This window comes from Neodiprion lecontei, chromosome 4 (genome assembly GCF_021901455.1).
Source record: "Neodiprion lecontei isolate iyNeoLeco1 chromosome 4, iyNeoLeco1.1, whole genome shotgun sequence".
Taxonomy (NCBI): Eukaryota; Metazoa; Arthropoda; class Insecta; order Hymenoptera; family Diprionidae; genus Neodiprion; species Neodiprion lecontei.
In genome coordinates, this window is record NC_060263.1 from 18,678,588 (window position 1) to 18,700,890 (window position 22,303).

General features: G+C 37.7%; 1 protein-coding gene across 1 annotated transcript in view; it reads left to right on the top strand.

Annotated features, from left to right (window-relative positions):
* LOC107226657 (lymphocyte antigen 6G) overlaps positions 1 to 22,303 on the top strand; it is a 64,267-nt gene that overhangs the window by 16,787 nt on the left and 25,177 nt on the right. The window contains exon 3 of the mRNA XM_015667542.2: positions 3,666 to 3,796. Coding sequence (XP_015523028.1) covers positions 3,666 to 3,796 — 131 coding nt within the window. The remainder of the gene's footprint in view (positions 1 to 3,665; positions 3,797 to 22,303) is intronic.

Genomic DNA, 22,303 nt, shown 5'->3' on the forward strand with positions numbered 1-22,303 from the left:
TCGACGAAGCACAATTTGGTTTCCTCCGGCCGGTAATTGCCGATCAATTATCGCTTGAATAATAAATAAAGTCCGATAGCAGCTGGGTCAGCTTTAGATCGTAAACGGACGTCCCAACTCCTGATCTTACCTCCCGATGTAGCGAACTCGATTGGCTAATACAGCCAGGGTCTCTTCTGTTGCTTCGCGAGATTAAGGGACGGACGATTATCCGAGGGTGGAAAAACTTTATAAGAGAGATTAAAGGCGTGTGTTATATATATATATACGTACATGGAAAAGGGGTAAAAGGAAAGGAAAGAGGAAGAAAGCTCGATACAAGGCAACTCACACACAGACTCTACCTGCGCCCCTATTAATCTGCCAGGATTAAGGATCACGACCCTCGTGCTTCTAATACGTTGTACACAGGAAATATAAATAAGGAGTAAAGAAGGCGCCTGGCGAACGATGGCAACGTTTGGATTCAAGCGCCGAAAACAACCACTAATAGCCTTACTTTCGGCCGGAGTATAAAGGCGTGAAAAACTTTCCACTCAAGAAATATGATACACATACTCGAGTTGCGTACCTACATATATCTTGTATAGAGATGTGAGATCCCCCGAATCTCTTCACGGACTCATTGCAAGAGTCTAGAGAAGATATGGCGGCGATGAAGAAGAAGAATAAGAGGAAGAGGAGGAAAAATTAATAACGTAAATGAAAGTATGAACGTCCTCGTATTTTACGGAGAAACAGAAAACAATAAAGTAAGAGTTGAAACGTGGGACGTTGAAGGATTGAACAAATCTTCAAACCTGCGAAATAACTTGCACCAGCAATTTTACTCTTGCAAAATTAGTTATCAAACGATTTATTGCCTTTCGAGTGTTGACTTTGCATTTGATACAAGTATTCGAACTTTTAATATTCTCTGCGGCGTATTATCGCCGGATCAAAAGTTGTTCCTCTTCTTCTCAGCGCAAAGATCATTGAATTGAGATTTTCGCGTTTATCCAACACCCGAACCAAAAACCTCCGTAAAAGATGATAAATAAAAGTTCGGTGACGCCGCGTTTTGCGCTGATTGGGTTTACGGCCGTGTATATAGCATATATAATGGACTGATCCCGGTGCGGAAATTGAAAAGTTCTACGGAAGATACACAGATTTTCAATGGGATCGTCTCGGTCTGGTCGTAAAGGAGTTTTTAGATTGTTTCCGAAATCCGAAGCTCGTCGTTCGCTACGAATCGCACAATGACAATAGTTCTACGTCTCTTTCCCTGCGACATTTGCACAAAAATGGGTTTCCTAGGACCAAGTGATCTCGCCTCTCCCGTCCTTCTATCCTGATCCCGAAACGGACCATCAGCTACGTGATATGGAAACCCAGGCCAGTGCAACCTCCGTAATGAACAGACTATCGGCTACAGAGTCTCAAGTAGCTGCGCTGGATGTTCGGAGTGTACTTAAGGAGATCATTGTCTCATGAAAACTGATCACCGTATGACGTATATACGAATTTTTCTCTCGAGTACTGTATAAATTACTGGGAGGTTTGCAAAATTCTCAATTGCTGATTACTGTTTGAAGATCAGAACTCACGTTTAAACAGCAAACATCAGTCACGAACTTCGTGAAACCGTCGGAATATGTAGTACTAGAAAAAACATCGATGTTGCCATCCCGTAATAATTAGTTACTGCGACATTATTCTGGTTTCATTAACTGAGCTGCCATGCACCCATCGACAATTAATTGTATCGCGATATTATTTTCCTTGGTGCCTCGCGAATCGGGATCGATGAAATGACACTACCAATGACAAGCTAGTAAAATTCACACAATTAGTTTTCAACGGTCGTAAATCCTGACCTGGACCATTGAATGATGCTACTGTCGAGGAGTTGGAAAAACAAAAATTAATCATATACCGAATTTTCAATCGAATTCATGAACTTGTCGAGAGCAATCGTCCGTTTCGGGTTAGAATCAATAAGATTCTCCTCCTGCACTGGGTTCCAGGTTCTTCGCGAACCGTTTCGACGGGTTGCGTCTGGTGGACACGATCTCTCTCAGCTTGACCACCGTCGGAGGACGAGACCCCAAGTCTCTCCCGATAAGCAAGAAACAACTTTTCCAATTTCCCGCGAATTGCTATAGCGAATTGAGATCCGATACGCTGGCTATGACCGCTAGCTCCAAGTCGAGAGAACTCTTTTCATACCGACCTCTGATGATGACGACTGGCGCTGCTCGCTTGCATACAAATCATCCCCATTTCTTCCTGTATATACACGGTATACATCTATACATATATTCTCTGTCATTTCATCACGATCCTGGGTCTTCGGACTTCGGGAGACGCCGTCCCACGTCTGATTGATGAAAAATACACCGCGGGAGATGATAAGAAAAGAGAAAAGCGGAATGGTTCGGTTGGGGTTCGTAAGTTGGGAAAATACGGATGGTTGTATACTTCGTCGCGATATGGCCGAGGGGATATACTCGCGGCACGTTTGATTCGACGTTCCGAAATTCATCTCGGATCATTGCAATTGCGATCTGTTAACTGCCGTACATGAATTCGTGAGATTTACATTTTGCGAGATGTTTTTAAATACACTTGATATCGCGACGAGTTACCAAATGAAGTCACGCGAGTGCGTTAACTGAATAAAATCAATTTTCGATTCAATTCCATCGGCTTTTCAATGTCACTTTAAGCATGAGCAATTTCCATCAGTTATTAATTCCGAACCATCGCTTAACAACGATTCCATTTCGACAGTTGTTTTGCTACACTCTAGACCTGACACATCCTCGATCATCCAAGAGTCGTCTGCGGTATCTTAATTGCTACAGTGATACCGGTGTAGCAATCCATTGGACCGTACCCGGAATGCATGCACCGCGGAACGTCTCGACTTCCCCTCATCAATGTTTCCGATGTGAACGACGTGATTAAAACCGCGACAAGTGGTTTAAGCCTCGCGGTATCAACTCTTGCGTAACATATCTATCGGTGTTGCAATTAGTTGAACAAGCCTGAACGGCACGATAATCAGAAACGTGACGTGGGTTCATAATTATATTAATAACGCATCGCGAACGTAAAACTTTTTCCAAATTCCATTTCCTGAAACGGAATGGCGGCATACGGTAACCGCTATTCCGTTCGAACGGTTCCGGTCCTCTTTTCAAAGCCCCAGGGAAACACATCGAGCTCATCTCCCTGAGAAGGACGTAACTTCAAGACTACTCACCAACGGGATCAATTCCATCGTAACCTGCGCGGCAGTTAAAAAACAACTTTAAAACTTTACGTACACCGCAAACGATCATCTTTTTTACGTTCGAATTGTCCACTCAATTGAACCATTATTCGAAGCAACAAGATTCACTCCAAGAAAGACTTCATTTCACAATTTGGTGACAATCAGACACTGTCCGATGTCGATTCGACACTGTATTCAATACATGTCTAACACTGTCTGACGTTAAATTTACAAATTTAGCAAAAAAATTATCCAACAATTGTTCACGTCGCGTCGGCCAATTTCAACACGACAATACTTACAGTCTAACTTTCTCAGCTTGTTTTCAACCTCGATTCATCATCGGATTCTGTTTCGGCAAACCTTTGGCTGTCATCTCGTTGTTTTTTTTTTATTTTTTCAGGAACGACGCAAGGGCTGAACTGCTTTATATGCGGAATGTACAACGACGGCGTCGGCAGCATCACTCCCTGTCTAAATTACACAGCTCAGATGCATCTGAACGAGTGTCCGACGGTTTCATCATGGTGTATCGTGAGTATACACAGTTTACGACTAGCAATTACCTTTTTTCATCCTCATTAATTTTATGCCCGAGTAAATTTGTACACATGTATATATATATATATATATATATATATATATATATATATATATATATATATATATATATATATATACAATATATATATGTATAACGGTACTACTAATACAACTGCTAATACAAATGCAGCTAATCGTTGAATTTCTCTACGAATAGCACCATTTCTTTGTTTCCTTTTTTTTTGAATTCGTGACGCGTAATCGAATTTTCCCCGCGATTCCACCAATTACGCGCACTAAAGCTGCCTGTGCACGATAAGCAAGCAAGGATAATGGCATCCCTATACCGGGACATTTGAATCGGCGCCAAGGATCATATGCCGTGACTGAACCTACACTGCACTCTATACACGCACTAGCGAGAGCTGACCGTGATATTTACGTTATTCGAACACACAAACGGACAACGCGACGATAGCTTGGATATTCCAGCTAGGCAAGCTACCAGATTTCCAGCCAAAGTAACGACGGAGAATATAGTGAATTATTCATTTATATCCGTATATCATACATACGGTATACAATTAATGGTCAGACGTTGAATTGCTTATCTTGTTATCGGTTCAAATAAAAAAAGTAAAAAAAAAAAGAGAGAAAAAAAAAACGATACACAATCGAACGGCAAATAAAAAAATACAAAGCAACGAGAACACGAAGAAGAAGCGAGGAAATACCGAAAAATGGAAATCATTGTGCATGAAAAACTTTAAAAAGTTTCCAAACACTGTTTACAGCCACACGTAATGTAGGTAATAGCAATTTCTTGGTTTACAACCTTCAATCACTGTCTTCAATTGCAATTTGTAAAAAGCAAAAATGATTGTTAAATAATGGAGAAGAAAATCTTAGATTTGACAAGTAAGACTTATGGTCCTTCGGTCGTTTAATAAATAAAACCTACGGCGTTATCACTTTACTTTTCTTTCCATCGCTGCGTACCGCATACTTACGTATTCCATTTTTATTCTCTTCCTATTTTCACTAATTTCGTCTCGTTCGAACGCAGACTCAGTTTGCTCGGCGGTTCAGGTACAACGTACTCTTTACAAATTATCAAATATTACCATAATAGGACGACAAGGAAGAAGCACTTTTCTCGTCTGTACAGAAGACGTACATAGTACATATGTATATGTATATTTATATGTGTATGTGTGTCGTGAGATGTATATATACGTAAAGAGACAGTGCACAGTCGCTTGCCTTGCAGTTTTATACCGGCAATATTATCCTTTGAAAAATATTATAACGTCGCAGTCGCTGCTTCTCGTATAATGAACCGACAATTTCCATCGTGCTATTTTCCAGCATTTAAACTGGATCGTTTGAAATTTCATCAAACTTCAGCAGAGCGAATATTTCGTGCTCTCTGAATCCATTTCTAGCTTTTGAAATATCTTTATGCACGTTTTCAACTTTATACTGTGTCCTTTTTTCAAGAAGAAATTCACCCGTTTCATTTCGACAAGTACCCCAATTTGAATAATTAATGTTCAAAAAAAAAAATTATATTTGATAATAATAATCGTTTTTCTTTCATTACGCCAAGTTTAATCGAACGAAAAAAGCCACGACAGCGATAGATCAAATTGGAAAAGTACGAATGACGACGAAAAGAAGCAGAACATTTTTGAAGATAACACAGAAAAACACTGAATTTTCAACGAATCGTGAATCTGTATTCACCGTTTAAAAACTGAAGCTTCTTTCATTTCGTTTTAGATTGTATTCTCCGTTTTGTTTATTTTTTTTTATTTTTTTCATCAAGTTCAACTGTGCAAGAAAATATTTATTCCAACTGGAAAGTGAATCAGTTCTGAACGAGAATTTTTGAAAATGAATGAAACCGTAACAATGAAACGCGTTAGAAAAGAAGTAGGCATTCTTCGCTGTTTTACTTTCAATTTCTTTTTTCCTCCCTTTCCCATTTCGTCTGAGAAAAATCTTTCCGAGATTAACAGCCAAAGCGATTGTCGAAATACGCGGCAAAACGAACAGCGAAGATTCGCGGGGGATTGAATGCATTGAGAATCGGGGATTACGAGTCGGTCCCGTAGTAACACTGCTCACGGTACAAAAGAGTACGCCGTCTTTTTTTTCTTTCTCCACTCTTTCTACCTCCTTTTTTGCACTGTCTGCACGCGCAATGGGGATTCAATTTTTCTAAAAAATCCATTCGTCTCACCTCTGCGTGTATCAAGAAGCAGAGGCTGAAAAACAACCCTTGCGAGCCTGCAAATTCCGCCCCGATTATAATAATTTCCAACCAAAACTCTCGCGCCAGATTTTCACGCGAAATTAACACACGTTGTGCAAACTTGATTTGGGTAAAATGTTGCGGAACTTTTTTGACTGGATAGTTTCCTCAGCAAGTATGCAACAAATATTTCACAAAATCGTGACAGTGATAGATCAGATTAGAAAAGTACGAACGACGACGAAAAGAAGCAGCAAATTTTTTAAGATAACAGAGGAAAATAATCGTTTTCTAAATTTGCAACAAATCGTGAATGTGTATTTATAGACTCGATAGTTTTCTGGGCAAATATGCAACAAACATTTCACCACGGATCAAATGTAAAAGATTTTTGTGTTCTCTTTAGATTAGCTCTAAAATTCTATCGCTTAACTAAAGATGTTCGCAACTTGTTTCCTCATTTCGAATCCTCTTGAAACTCAACTTCGAACGGATCAGAATTACCGTCCAGACTTGTTTGTTTTAATCAAATTTTGAACTAGCTACTCGACGTTTTTCACGTTCATACCGTAAAGTGAAACTTCTTAAAGTCTGTTTAAAGTACCGGTGAAAATAGTAGAGAAAAACACCAATGGTTTAAAAATATTATTTAAAAGTTTGCTGTTGCTTTTTTCGAGAAAATGTAAAGGGGTGCAAATTTTTAAAGTGACAGATTAACGGTTTGAGAAAAAATGCGGGGTTGACTGTAGAATTTGCATTAATCACCATGTCGGAAAAAAGCTGATACAAATTTTTTAATCTTCGCTGCGTAACAAACGTTGCGTTTTGTACACGTATCGTGAGTACGAGGTTTGGTTTGGGGGCGGCGATTTCACGAACCTGCACTACTCGACTCCTGCGAATCTGCATAGAGATTGAACCGGCGGCGATGGTTACGGTGTGAAAACTTAATATTTCCCTCCAGTGGTCTTGTTATATAGGTACAACGATATTACAGAACCGAGAAACTGGTGGAGGAGGCAGATACACAGAGGCGAAAAAATTGGAACGACTATTTCATCAAATTCTTTATGCGTTTTTCTCCCGGTCTCGTTCACCCCGCGTTTTCGCAAAACGCCCGGCGCCGCCTCGCGATGAAAAGTTTCCCAACTGCGTTTCGTTTATTATCATTTCACCCAAGCCTCTCTACTTTTTACATCGGAATCGCAATTGAAAATATCCATATTCGAAAGCCGAATGCCTTGTTGTAAAAATGCGACGTGCCAAAAACCGTGAATTGCTAAAAAAAAAAAAAAAATTTGTGACGTTGAATTTCGCAAACGCATTTTCTGTTTCTAAGTGTGCACAAGATTTTTGTAAATCGTTACAAAATATGCTTGTATTCAAATTTCAAAAGTCGTTTCTACGTTTAAGCAGAAGCTGTGAAAAAAATTTCAAAACAAAATATCGAGTATTCTTATCACTTTAGACTAATTACCTGAGAAATTCAAATCGTACATAGCGATGTTTTCGTATCATTTCACATCCTCTCGTGTTTCTTTTTGAATTATTCTGTTTCAAGTTTCTCGACTTTGCAGGTATTCAAGTCTTTATGCATTAATTATTTATTCAATTAATGGTTGCTGGAATTTCTACCATTATTATTACAATTTACGACGTTTAGAAAAGAGAGAAAAGAAATTCTTAGAAACCTCGAGCAGTTTCCTGATCCATCGTATACGTATTACAGTAGAGAGTTAGACTGCAAGAGAAAGGAATTTTTCTGCAAAAATAAGGGCACTCCGCACGTGCCTGTTATACCGTGTTTGAAATGGGCGATGCTATTGACGTTGCGATATTGGAGCGAAGGAAACTCAGGATTACTGAGCAGCACTATCCATACATATCCACACACACACACACATGCGTATTGTACACGTAACGTAGGTACTTGAAGTATCTGCACAGGCTTGCATTTAAATTCGACTGAAACGAAATGCAAATTCCACGACTACGATTGAACCTCTCCGTGCCTTCTCCCTGCAAGCTCTGCGCCGACTTTCAGGAAAGCGTACGAATCTCGCTATTCGATTTTCTGCCTATTTTACGTAGGTATGTATATGCATATATATCATGTATACATTTCCACAGCCATACGTGCCGGAATTTTTCTACTGGAAAAATTCGAAAAATTTTATCCGTTAGTCATTCCAGCAAGTTTATTTAGCACATTCTCTTCTTTCCATAAGATATTTTCACCTTGAGATTATCAATGATTCGGAGCTTTTTTGTTATTAGAATCCGTAGAATCTAATTTTATCGATTTAGGGAATTAGGCTTTTGGGTTAATCAATCCATTTTTACCCTTGTAAGCGCAAATTCATGTCGTACATGCCAAGAATTTGCGTGAAACGGAGCTTTTTGGAAACGCAAGAAAAGACTTTATTTTCCAAAACTTAGCAACTGAATATACAAGTTAGATAACTTAAAGTTTTTTTACTACAACAGACAACGAATCGAGGTATTAAAAACGTGGACAAATTTTTTATTTTTACTATTATCAACGAATCGCAAGGTCTATTTCTACTAGGGGAAAAAATATTCACCTTGCCATTTTTTAAGCGATTATTCGCTGTCTTTTTCTGCCATCACATAATCACGGTGAGAAAATTGAATACACGAATAAAGAGAGCAGGAGTTGATCTTCGATCGAGAGTTATGAAGATAACAGAAGTTATTCTTCCCGACAACAGCTTCGAAACCGTTGAAAGAAAAGTTTTCACAGAGATCATCTCCGAGATCGTAACTCGATTGTATTTTTCGCGATACAAGCTTCCGCACGCTTAAATAGTTATAGAAAAATTCTCACCCTATAAAACAGGAATCGATGTCAGCGTCTCAAAAATCTCGTACAATATGCGCACAACGCGGTTCATAAAAGTTTTCACAAGTTATGTAGGTATGAATTTTATCGTACAGGTTATTTTTGCAGTGTTATTTCACAATGTTTGCTTTTGTACTCGACGGAACAAAATGCCCAAACTTTCGTACGAGTTTTAAAAATAATACACGTACTTTTTTCGCTTTCTTTCTATTTCTTTTAAAATCTTGTATTTCGATTCTAAAAATCATAAGCCAACTCTTATCGTGTACCGATACGATCTATTTTTCTTTTGTACCTTTCTTGCGAACAAGATCAAATTACCATCACCGATACACAATTAGACACATGTTTAGCAATTTTCTTATTCCCGTCATTATTTTTTCTTTTTCCCAACGTATTTCACGAGAATCTAAAACATCGTTATAGCCCTGCTTCAACAAATCGATTCAGAGAAGACACAATATGAATATTGCATAAAAGAAACGATATTAAAACAACAAAAAACTCCTTTCCATTATTATTTTCCTTAATTTCTCACCTGTGTAAGAAAATGAGGGAGATAAAGAGTCGAGATGTTCGGTAAAAAACGTCAAATCGAACGATTGAATTTGAGATTAATGCAAGGAGTTGATTCCGCGCGCCTTTCCCCAGCAATTGCAAAACTATCGAACTGGTTATTTGAGTTTCCGAAGCCCGTGTGAATCGACTTGGGCATTCGTACAACACTGAGCTAGGATGTGTGGCTCGTGTGTACGTCACAGTTCTGCCTTCGGGGTGCTTCATTAGAGGTAAAAGCACGAATGCAATATACATCGTATGTATAATATACCTTCCTCCTTTGCAATATTGGCACGGAGGCCCCGAACGGGTAACACGGATGGAAAACGCTCCTCACATCCACACGCCCATGTTTACCAATATCGCGTATGGGCCATGCTACGTTTCCGGTCCGATAAATTGAAAAGCCAATAGCTCACCGCGATAGGATATATAGGGTTATACAGGGTACAGGATAGGGGTGGCATTCGCACGCCGCGCCGAATATCCTGCAGGACGAATGTGCGCCGCTGTTTTTGAGACACGCGTGGTTTTATTTTATTTTTTTATTTTTTATTTTTTTTCTTCTTTTTTTTTCATACAATTTCTATTTTTTCTCGTTCCACGTTATTTACGTACGATCGAAACACATTACCCACTATTTGGAAATTGAAACACATCATCCTGTTTTATTTCCACCTGTCCCTTCCGAGCTTTAAGGAGGTTGGATGGCCAAATGTCGATACTATTTATCGGTTTTATTACGTTATTGTCGTATGTTGTGACATTATTGTTTTATTCAGCTACGAAGTTTGTAATGATTCGAACATACCCGCTAAATGGTCACAACGAGAGTGGATAGGTGTTTGATCCATGGAGTCAGACACGTGGTGTGTGTCTTCACGAATTTCGACTATATTCATAAGAAGCGGCTCTCTTGAACAAGGACTCTCTTTGGAGGAACGAGGTACGGAGGTTTCCGTCTCGGTAATCGAACATAAGTTTTCAACTTATTTACGTAAAAAATAACCGATAAAAATAAAAAGTAAACAAAATATGGTAAATTTTGCTGTGATTATTTTTAATTTTAATTCTTGTCCTACGTACTTATGGAGATCCCAAGTTCCTTTGAGTCGTTTTCGATGTAAAAAAAACTCTGAATTTTCCGAAAAAAAATATTTTCAACGATCTAAAATTGGGGGCAAGGGCTGAAAAATCGATTTTTAGATTTCAACTCTGATTTTCGAGGTTATAAACATAGCATTGGATATTGATATATTTTTTGTTTAAAACTTCAGAGCATTACGAAAAAAAACGTCTCTGAAGTTTTTTTCCATCTATTCAGGGAAAAAAGATATATCGAGTTGAAAATTTTGTAATTTCGAAAACTCGAAAATTTGCCGCCGCCTTTGCTCAAAAACCACTGGCCAAAAAATTTTTCAAAAAATCGTGGATATCTTTTTGAGTACTATCTTTCGAAAGGCGAATTTAGTTTTTTGAAATTTTGACCACTCGGTACAACTTTGGCCAATCTTTGGCGAAATGACCCATATATTTATAACACACGTTGTACGAAGTACACGGCCTAAATGCACACTCACGCGCTGTTCATATTCAAATTTTTATACACATCTATATATGTATAACACGAAAATTTCGACAAAGCATACTCTCGGTGACAAAGGACGACCCTTCAAGGTACGTACGAGATATCGAAGATGAGAGGACTCTGCGAAGAATCCAACCTGAAGAGAGATGAGAGATGAAAAGTGAACACAGCAGCTAAGAACTACTCCAAGAACTAACTTCACCTGACGCTATTCTCGACTTCGGTGTCATTTACGTGGGCTTTGAAAATTCTGTACTCATTGTTATGACTCAAGTTTTTTCATTGAATTTTATGCGCTGGACATCGCACATCATTTATATTTTTATTGATTATTTATTTATTTGTTTATTTTCTTTTCGTTACTCTTCAAGGGCTTAGACAAATATTTTCACGGGAATTATCAGCTTTTCACCACAAAATACTTCGGTTTATATTCTGCCGTATTATTACATTTTCATAGCTAAATAATTATCGTATTATAATATTCTTTTTATTTTTTTAGAACACCACAAGTACATTATGCAACCGAAAATAAAAATATTTTTGCAGATGGTTTTATGGATTAAACGCTTTTTCGTGCGATGTAAAATCGATTATTTGATCATTGATTTTTATCCGAGCTTTTAGTGCACTCGGGGAAAAGTGTTTTTTTTATCTCTCTTACGATAAAACCCATGCTGCTTTTCAAATTCTGATAAATGCAGAGTTACTGAATATACTCGTCAATGAATTTTCCATACATTTTCTTAGTCAGATTTTGAATAAAAACAATGCATTTCCTGGTGAACCACAAATTTATATCATGCAAATTTTAACGATTGCACGTATTAAAAAATTTCTTCAACAACTGTCGAAACTCAGAAAACATCTGTTCCAAAATATTTGTAAGAAAATGGAACTCGAAACGCAAGGATTTTACGGTGTAAGAAAAATAGTCTAATATTGCGATATTCTTGATTTTCCTAATAGTCAAGGTATTTGCAATTGAATTTCAGTGTTTTCAAATTTTGTTCTGAATCACCGAGCTTTTTAAAAATTACATCAGACTAGGTTAGCTTCGGTTTTCACTTTTTAAACCTCTGTGCCCGGTTCCATTTTTCTTTCGACACATTTTCAACGCGATTACCGTACGTTCCATGCGTCGTTGTAAGGAAATCGTTTTTCCTCACACCAAATTCAACCAAATTTTTTTGAAGCCCAATCAGTATCAGAGAAAAGCAAGTGGCGTTCAACCGCGGACCGGAAGCTCCGCTGTCGAGCTTTTTGCGAACGATGCTGACTGATTGCGAATGTGGCCGACGATCACCTGCGAGAGAGCAGAGACGCGTCGGTCCTTCTATTTCCCAAAGCCTTTCTCCCCGACCGGGACCAGAACCGAGCGTCCACATCCGGAGCTCCTGTGGTTTCCGCCGAGAATCACACGGAGCTAAAAAGCCACCGAGCGTATAGAAATGGCGCGGTCTCGACAAAGCCGAAACGCGGCCAACCCGCGGAACTCGTTTGAATGACCAATCTCACTCTGCAGACTTCCCGCAGGAATTCGTTCGTCTCCTCTCCTCGAACACTTGGAGCAAACAGCCACCGATGGATAGAGTATCTCCCCTTTCATCCTTTCCGAGCGCGAATAATTCAGGTGCAAACCGCCGCTTTAATCTCATTTTAAAATGCCGTTCACTTTTTCATCGATTTATTTATTCGGTTATTTTACGAAAGAAAATAACTCGGCTTTCCGCGGTTCAATTTTTTCATCTCCAACTGACCGACTCGACGATTCGAATGAAATTTTGATGAAAACTCTACAGGCTTGTAGGTAGGGGATAAAATTCATTCAAATGTACTGCTCGATGCTTTGATACGGAAAATAAAAGAATGAAAGCCGCTCCCATTATTCCGTGTGAAATTGCCACGTAATTCATTTCAATTAGGAATATATCTCTGTACCATCAAAGCGTTTATCGGGTTCTCGATATACTTCACATTTTTTTAGGTATAATCGTTTCACAGTCACGATCGGTGATATCACGTTCGCATGCATAATATACCGTGTATATATTATACACGCAGTATACACGTGTATCGGTAAATTCAATACCCATGGTAATTACGTGGCTGGTAATTGGCTTCTGGATGTGATATCGGTTGCGGTACAGAAAAGCCGAGCTCATTCCGAGGGATGGATACAGTCGCGTCGAGTAAAAAAGTATGAAGTAGAAAGGAAACATTTTTACAATCGTAATCCGTTCACCCGCAGTCTGGTTGATTTATATATTTGTTTTTGATGATATTTGTACGATATAATCCATTTGGATTGAAATCAGATTACACTCGAAACACGATTATGATTTACCCGAGTAAAAAATGTTATCGAGATATTAAAATTTTTTAAAGCGATTTGTAATTATTTCTTTTGTTTTTTTTTTTTTTTTTTATTTCAATCGTACGTTGAACCCGCTACAACGGTTGAAATTATTCAAATAAGAGAGATTGGGGTGAAAAGCTTAGAGATAATGAAAAATAAAAATTAGAATTGGTGCAAACACTTATCCTGATTTTTACCGATCCATAAAAACTTCCTTAATATAAATGTAGATGCGGGGCATTTTTCGTGGGGGAAATTTTTTACGCTCAACCGCAATGCTCGGCATTTGTGAAACAAATTTCGTCGAAATTATGGAAGAGAGAAGCGGTTGTCTGGTTTTCGGGTGGGATCCGCATCGCGGGTTTCCCCTCCATAGAGTTAAATTCTTCGACTGCGTTACAACGGTTTGCAGAAAGAGGGGTATAAAGTATATAATGCGAAAGAATGAATAAATAAGAAAGAACGAGACGTTAAATATACAAAGGTAATTACACCTTTCGGAAATATACTACGCAGCCTTCTCAGCAACCTCGGCTTGTAGTTCTTTTTCATTGTTACGGTTATCGTATTTCTTATTTTATTACTTCCCTCTTCACTTTTAAATAACAATTCACTTTAGAAATCTTTCTCGCGTTTAGCCATTTTTCGCTCTGGTATTTCAGTTTTCGTGAAATTTCACATTTCATGAATTATTCCAACGAACATCGAAATTTGTTGTAAAAAATAGTATTCCTTACATGGATTTTTGGATTTTTTCTTTATCAAACCAGAGAACCCTCCTAGCCGATGAAAAGACTTCAAAAGAAAAAAAAAAACCCAACCTCTCCACGAAGCTCGTACTTAAAACAGTTCGTTATCGAGACTACTTTAATATTTTATTTGATTTAGAAAAAAAATTTTCACACGCATCACATGCCAAGATTTCTTAATTTGGAATCAAAGTTCATTCAGGGGATCAGATCCTGTTCCGTTGCCATTTTATTAGAGTGTTGGTTGGAGAAAATTCCTGCAGTAGAAACAATTAGAATATTAACCCTTTCTTTTTAAGGATTGAAAATACTGTAGCATAATTTCAACAGTTGTATACGTTGTACGAGCGCAGCAATAATTATTTGTCACAGAAGCTCAATGAATTCACTCGTGAAAGTTGAACTCTTGCAAAAGATTTCAGAAATCCCATAAAAATTCCCGGAAACACCATAAAAAATTTCAAAACCCCATAGAAAATTCTCCAAACCCCATAAAAAATCTCAAAACCCCATAAAAAAATTTCAAAACCCCATAAAAAATCTCAAAACCCCATAAAAATTATCAATATCCCATAAAATAAAAAAAAAAACACGAGATTCTCGTCGTGTAAAACTTTCCTTTGCGCGGGACGAGAAAAAGCAAAAAGCACACCGAAAACACTTGCTGATTCTTAGCGAAACAACAGCGCTTTTGTGGCAAAGGATCGGATAGAGCAAAAGGGGATGTAAAACGGGGTGAATTGCACGCTCGGCGTATGTTCAACGGAACGAGGGCTCTTTGGGAGTAACGCGACGAGCTAGGCCCAAGTGGGGCGAGTTGACCGTTAGAGGAAAGGCCGATAAACAAACGCAGCCGAGTCTTTAATTCAGAGGGTAATAATCGGGGTCCAACCCCGAACAGCTGAACCCCGTGCAGCTGCCCGCCACACGTATATAAGGAAGGAGGTAACCGTGTTACGTTGCGCGAAAGCACCTTGTACATGTGAAGAGAGACCTTCTCACCGTCCGCCCCCAATTTAACCCTTGTAATTTTTACTCTACTAAAGACGTAACTTGCAGGGAACCCTGCAATTTGCTTGCCTTGCTCCAAATTTATAGCACGGCTCGAGGTTACGGTGCTGCTATTTATGTTACCCACATATAGCACCGTAGAGATTAGAGAAATTTTCTCGATGTGGAAATATGCCGGTGATATTGTAATTAGGAAATTACTCAACCGTGTATCTGGCGCATAGCCCGGACAAAAAGTACTCGAAAAAACCATTGATACTTCAGCTGGATGAATTTAATAGAAACGATACCGACTCGACGGAGTAAAAAAATTCGATAAGCGTGGAGTTTAACTGAAAAAGTTCGACTGTTAACAATCTCGGACGAGTTATATTACTGTGTCGTGTTTCTTTTTTTCGTCCAATATTGAAAATTTGTTTTGAATTGAATAATATTGTCGTTGTAAAGGGGAATAAAATTGTAAGCAGGTAGTTTTGATGTTTTCATGTTTTCATTTCAATTCGAACGCGATACATTTTGTTTGTAACTTGACGTGATTTCGATGATAGATAATTTGTCGAAACATCGCGAACAGTTTCTCTTCGTGTCGCAGGAGTGAAAAGAAGAATGACGATGGTAAAGAAAAATAAACATTCAAGTGACACGTAAAAAAATTGGTTCAATATTTACACGCTGTGTATAATATACAGCGATATAATGTAGTTCGTGAATTCGTGTTCCGCCGAGTGGAAAATCTGCTGGAAAAAATTACCCACCAATCTGAGCGGGGAGTTTCGCGTGAAATTGGCTTATTCGTTGCTAAGTGGGAAGAGAGACGAGACGAAACAAGGATGTAAATCGGACGATTTCAGATACCGATAATGCAGGTAATACGTCACCTAAAATAGGGAAAAAAAGATTTGAAGAAAAAAGAGAACGGTTAGAAAAAAAAAAGAAAAAAGGAAAAAAGAAAAAAAAAACGAGGCGAAGAGAAGGAAGGAAAACGTCAACTTGCGAGCGCTGACCCGCCAGGGATCCTCGAGCGAGAGCTGCTGCTTTAGAAAGCTCGACTGCAATTTCGGGGATGATTGTATTCCAGAATTTAGACTTCCAGATTCTACCCTACGTGCTTGAAATACTTTAGGTACATCATGTTTATACACGAGAAACAGGATTTTGCCTCGGAACGTTCCCTCTCTCTGTTCCTCGGGTGGAGTTCTTAAACTGCGAACACGAATGTGGTCGTTGACTGCTTACATATATGTATAAAATAATACAAGGTCGAAACAAAATACAGCGAAATACATTTTTTTATTTTTTTTTTTTTATGCGAGTTTAAAGTCGTGCTCCTCGGAATACGTGACAAACGAAGTCCGTTCGGAATTCATAACGCAAACCAGCAACCGAAAATGTATTTTTGAATACTCGGGATTTAAGCCGCAGGAAGGTTTATAAATGTCTTCTGACCGTTGCGTAACGCGAATGGGCTAAGAATTTTTCGAAGTGATCGAAAAGAGCTTTTTCCGTTCTGAAGTTACGAAATTCACGTAACGAAGTAATTGTAAATATGAATCGAAAAAACTGAATATCTAAAAACTGTGCTGCTTAGAGTCGAGTTCCAATCTTGATCCACAAACTTGTCCTTCAACTTTCTACCACGTTTTGAAAACATACGAACGGATGAATGAAAGAATGAATCCACGTCGCGAAAATTTTGCAACGAATATGGGCAAGGGCGACAAAAAAGGAAGAGAAACATCGCCAAGCTTTATTTCCCACGATGAGATAAGAAAGCTTTTTCTGTCCGACAACACGAATCCCAGGTCTGACCCCAATCGGTGGATTTACCTTAGCAATTAACGACATTAAGGGATGATCCGAGGAGCACGTAAGGACCGGATGATCCCCGTTTTACGATCACCGTTCCGGCCGAAGTCGGTGCGGGTATGGAAACTCCGGAAGCACCACTTTATGCATGACAATAAAAGCTCAATCCACTGTCGGATGAACCTTCGGAGTGATTCTTTTTGGCAGTAAAACACGAATACGCTGACTGCCCGACGTTTGCGGTTTTCCGACTCGTCTCGACCCGGCTCGAGGCCGCAGTGCAGGTTTGTTGAATGGAGCTGAAATACACTCCAAATAGAATACGAAATACGTATTTTTCGACGACTCTAGGTATCCAATTAGTGTCAAACTTTTTCTCTACGTTTGGAAAATTGGCGCGTTACACTGGAATTGGATTTAATTTTTTTCAAGAAAATAAAACCCGAATAAAGGCAGACAATAATTTAAAAGCAAAAAATATTTCACTTTCTTTTTTATACCCGTCCATGCCATTATTCTACCTTTGTGAAACTGTAAAATATAACCATTGATTAAAATATGAGAAATGGAAAATTTGCATAATTTTGCAAAACGTTGTGAATTTTACAATTTTGCTCTATACATTCTTCAACAAAATGCTTGAAATCTTTCGGAAATTATACTCATCAAAATCTCAGTAATCATTTACAAGAATTAGAAACCAGTACACGCAACATTTTTTTTTTTTTTGCTACTATCAATTTAACTGTTTAATAAATTCTTATAACGATAAAATTTGCCTAGAAATTTGTATACCGATTCAGATGTTGTTGGTTTGTTTCGTCTTCTTTGAGCGTGGTTGTCGATTACCAATTTTTTTCGTGCTATTGATATTCCCAAATAATTGTTCGGCAGGGCGTCCAATATTTCATACAACAAACGCGACGGTGAAATACATGTGGGACAGAATTCGTTTAATTAAATCAAGTGAAACAGGTCGTTGTTCACTACGCGTAGCTCTTTGTGACGCAAACTTCTTCAATTAACCTAATTGGTTCAATTGGGTCGCAAGGATGCGTGTAAAATAAAGAAACGTGTGAAATTCGCGTTAAAATTTATCGGCTGGAAACAAGACCAAACAAAGAACACAAACTCAGGCACACACAAAAAAAAAAAGAAAGAAAAACAAAGAAACAATCACCGTTCAATTGGAATAATTTTCGTCTTTTTTCTTTTGTTTTTATTATTATTTTTGCTGTTGCAAGTAAACTGCGACCCTTTGTAACGCATAATTGATTAATAAATCGTATTTCCTTCCTTCTGCCTTGATGAAGAGAGAGAGAGAGAGTTTTCGCAACGTTGCTTGACAAATAAGGGTAAAAAAAAAAATCGTCACGAGAAATTATACGTTCAGATACAAGTAAAAATCCTGATTCCTTTCTTTTTCATTATAATTTATTGAAAAATTGTTTGTTTTTATTTTCAAGGTGGAAGGAAGCTGGAATTTTTAGGAATAAGCTGGTAATAACAATCAGCTTAGATTAATTCTCATTGCGTACAATTTAATATTTCTTTTATATACTTTAATTATATATATTTTATATAGTTTAATTCTACAATTCAGCCGTATCTGTATATTGTACTTCAGTTACAAAGAAAAGAAAATTGCATAAAATGAAAATTTCCGCCAAATAAAAATTACAAATGGATTCATATACGAAATTATGCAGCAGGTATTTGCAGATTTTCTAAACAAAACAATTTGGAAATAAAATGTGCTATTTTCGGGGGGGAAACTTTTCTGCATGACTGTCGATACGTCCAGTCACTCAAATTCGTTCATCGAAATACATTATTTTTTTTTTATTTTCAAAATTTAAGCAGCAGTAACTATGAAACGTATCAGTGGATTCGGATAATTTTTTCTAAAAGTTATGTAGAATTGCATAAACTTTCCACACATACCGACTTTATCGATACCGGGGAGTAATCAAACGAGGTATTTGGATAAAGTTGAAATTTTCGACAAGTTTTCGAAATTTGACCAAAAGTTGATACTTTATACTAACTTTGATACGTCGAGTATTTCTTAAGTTATTGTATTCGTAAGCTACGAAGAATGGTGAAAAGTGTAAAAGTAGAAAATACCAAGATTATAAACAGAAGCTCGTTGTTAGATACGACGTTTCATTTCAAATCACTTCGAAATAGTTAAAAACCTAGTTGATTCGTTGGATTTCACTTTACAGCGGCTCGTTTTATTTAGACGACTATTTTTCACACAGTCACTGCAATATATTGTTTTTTATCAGGAGCCAATTGAATATTGCCATATTGTTGTGAATATCGGTGCAATGTTGTGAAATTAAATATGAAACGATGCCTGCAATACGATAAAAAGAAAACTTTCGGTGAGTTTTTATAAAATATATAGCCATCCGAATAAAACGAATCGGCGTTAGAATGAAATGAGACTCAAGTACCAGATTTTTAACAATTTTTAAACGACTCGAAATGAAGCATCGATATGTAGAAGCTTTTGTTTGAAATTCCCGTGTTTTTCATTTCTTCATTTTCAATTAGCTATCGGCAGCTTACGAATCTAATAATTCGATAAATACCATTTCGCAACAGAATGAACAACGTATCGATTTTGATCTTCGCATGATTTATATTTCCACCCTTACATATACGAGCTTTCACTTCTTCCTCGCGAATCGAGGCAGCTCTGATTCAATCTACGTCATCGGAAGCAGGAATATCCGAAGAAGTGATGGCCGACCACCCCATCCACCGAACCCACACCCTCGTTCACTTACCGAGGTGAAACAAAAGTTGCCATTAGGGTTACGTATCTCCGTCGCAAAACGGCGTCAGGGGTTTGAAAGGCGAGAGGCGGTTGTTGTCGGGCGTATAATATGGGTTCCATAAGCGCCGGGAGTGGCGAAGCACTCGGTGTGCCAGAAGCCATTCGTTCGGGGTAAATTCAACCCTCGGTTTCACCTCGGCTTGCGCAAACACATGGAAACACGTCGGGGGTAGCAGGGGGGCGAAGAAGACCATCGGCGCTCTCCTCGAGCAGCCGCGAATCGACTCGAAGCTTCTTCGCTTTATGGAACTACCCGTTTCCTCCCCGCTTCTTGCGAGCTTTAACCTCAGGAGCGCAATTGTCGATACGGGGATTCGAAGGAACGTCGAGGATGTTACACCGGCGAGCTTCTGTTTCTACCTCTCTGTTCACTTTGCGTAACATGCTGCCTCCAGATCATATTATAAAGGGTCGTTTTACCCTCGAAAGTTGCTGCCCGAGGCCGAAGTGACGCGGAGCCAATTTCTTTCACCAATTATGGATTATTCAATCGGGAAATTCAATTCACAAGGGATAAAAAAACACGGGAGTCGATATTCACGAAATAGGTCGGTGAAAATTATTTATACGTATACGGGGAATACGTGTATTTCATGAGAATACCCAACGAACGTCTGACCCTAACAATTTTTGATTTTGTTCAATAAATTTTCTGCAATTGTCCTAACTCTCAAATAATAAACGGAATTTCTTCAGACTCTTTGTTCAACTATTTAATCATTTATAGATATTGAGAGTTAAATTCTTAGGCTCTGTATTTTGTTTTCTAAGCATTTCAAGACCGAGCCCATGATGGACGGATTATTTTTTCCATTTTTTTTTTTTTTAACATTAACAATTTTTTTGATCAACTCAAGCATTGTTTAAACGGTCTGAAAATTCCCAAGGATTCTCAACACTTCCATTTTTAACTTGGAACATCTGTAGAACGGTTTTATTATGAAGTTGATAAAAAAAAAAATTGAATGTGTTGAATATAATAGACAAAAATCGCTCGATAATGGAACTTGTCTGGAAATGTTCTTGGTGAAAAATAGAAGTTTTGAGAATTTTTCAGGAATTTTTATACCATCGAAACAACTCATTTAGTAGACTGAATAAATTGCAAGTGCTTGGAAAAAAATGGGAAAAATTGGCCTATCATGGAAGTTAAAAACGGGTACGGATAACACTCAGGAAAAAAACGCAAAGTGTACTCGCGTTATATAAATATAGTTATAATATTTATGAATAACTGAACAGTTGAATGACGAATCTGAAAAAATTCAGGGCACTGTTTCAGAGTTGGGACAGTTGCAGAAAATCTTATAAACGAAATCAGAAACGGTGAAGATCAACCGTCGGGCGCTGTTCAAATACTACGTAACGTTACATTATAGTTTAAAGGACGATTTGTCCAAATAATGTACCGAAAGCGAAAATGTACCAAATAAAAATAATAAAAATAACTATGCTATAGGGAAAGTTAAGTTTGGTATAAAATAGCTATTAATTACGAAGTTTCGATCGATTCTAAAAAGGAATATTTTAATATCCGTACCGTCTTTTGTACTATAAAAAATGAATAAAAGTTATTTTAAATGTCATTTTAGAAAAATGTTATTTTTCCTAATGCTAATGGGGGGTTAAAATAAATCAAAAATAGCGTTACGTAACATTTAAACAGTCCCTTGGACCGTTTTGCATGGAATTCCCCATATATACGTATATGTATATTGTAAACATTGAATGACATGAATACCTATGGAAGAAAGTAACTTGATAAGTAAAATCGCATTATTCTACAGTTTCCATTTTCACTTTTATTTCGTGTATTTAAATGCCTGACGCACATCCTTGAGGCGGTAATATAATTGTAGAGAATACGAGAAACTGCGAAATTAAATCATGATCAATGTAACATTTCCACAAATCACTTTAAACCGATTTGTGATAAAATTTCTTCGTTTCTTCGTCTTTAAATAAATTCTTCAACAGCACGATGATAATTCTTTCTCTCTCGCTTCACTGGGATAAAAGAAAAAAAAATTATAAATTCTACGGTTCTTAAGAATTCAAGCCTCGCGTTTTCTTTTTAAATGTATAAATGGTATTAAATCCTGACCTATATACCGAACCCTAATGTGTCAAGACGGTCTTGGCACTCGTTTAAATACATACAGTAAGGATAATTAACTAGATTTTTAATCGCAAAGACTGATCACTAGAAGGATTATTTTTTTCACCTTAAAATGGAGTTTCTGGACAGAGAAATCGATCGATCGGAAATTGACGATGAAAATTTCTACAAATTCGGCGAAAAAAAAGTTCGGCATTCTTTATCCTATTTTTAATTCGTTGTTTAAAATGTAGAATATAGTTTGATAGTAGTTTCTATGTTTTTTGTTAAATAGGAGAAAATTTATACGGACATTGTATAAATTTATTTCGATTTTATCAAATTTGGGAGATTTATCTAT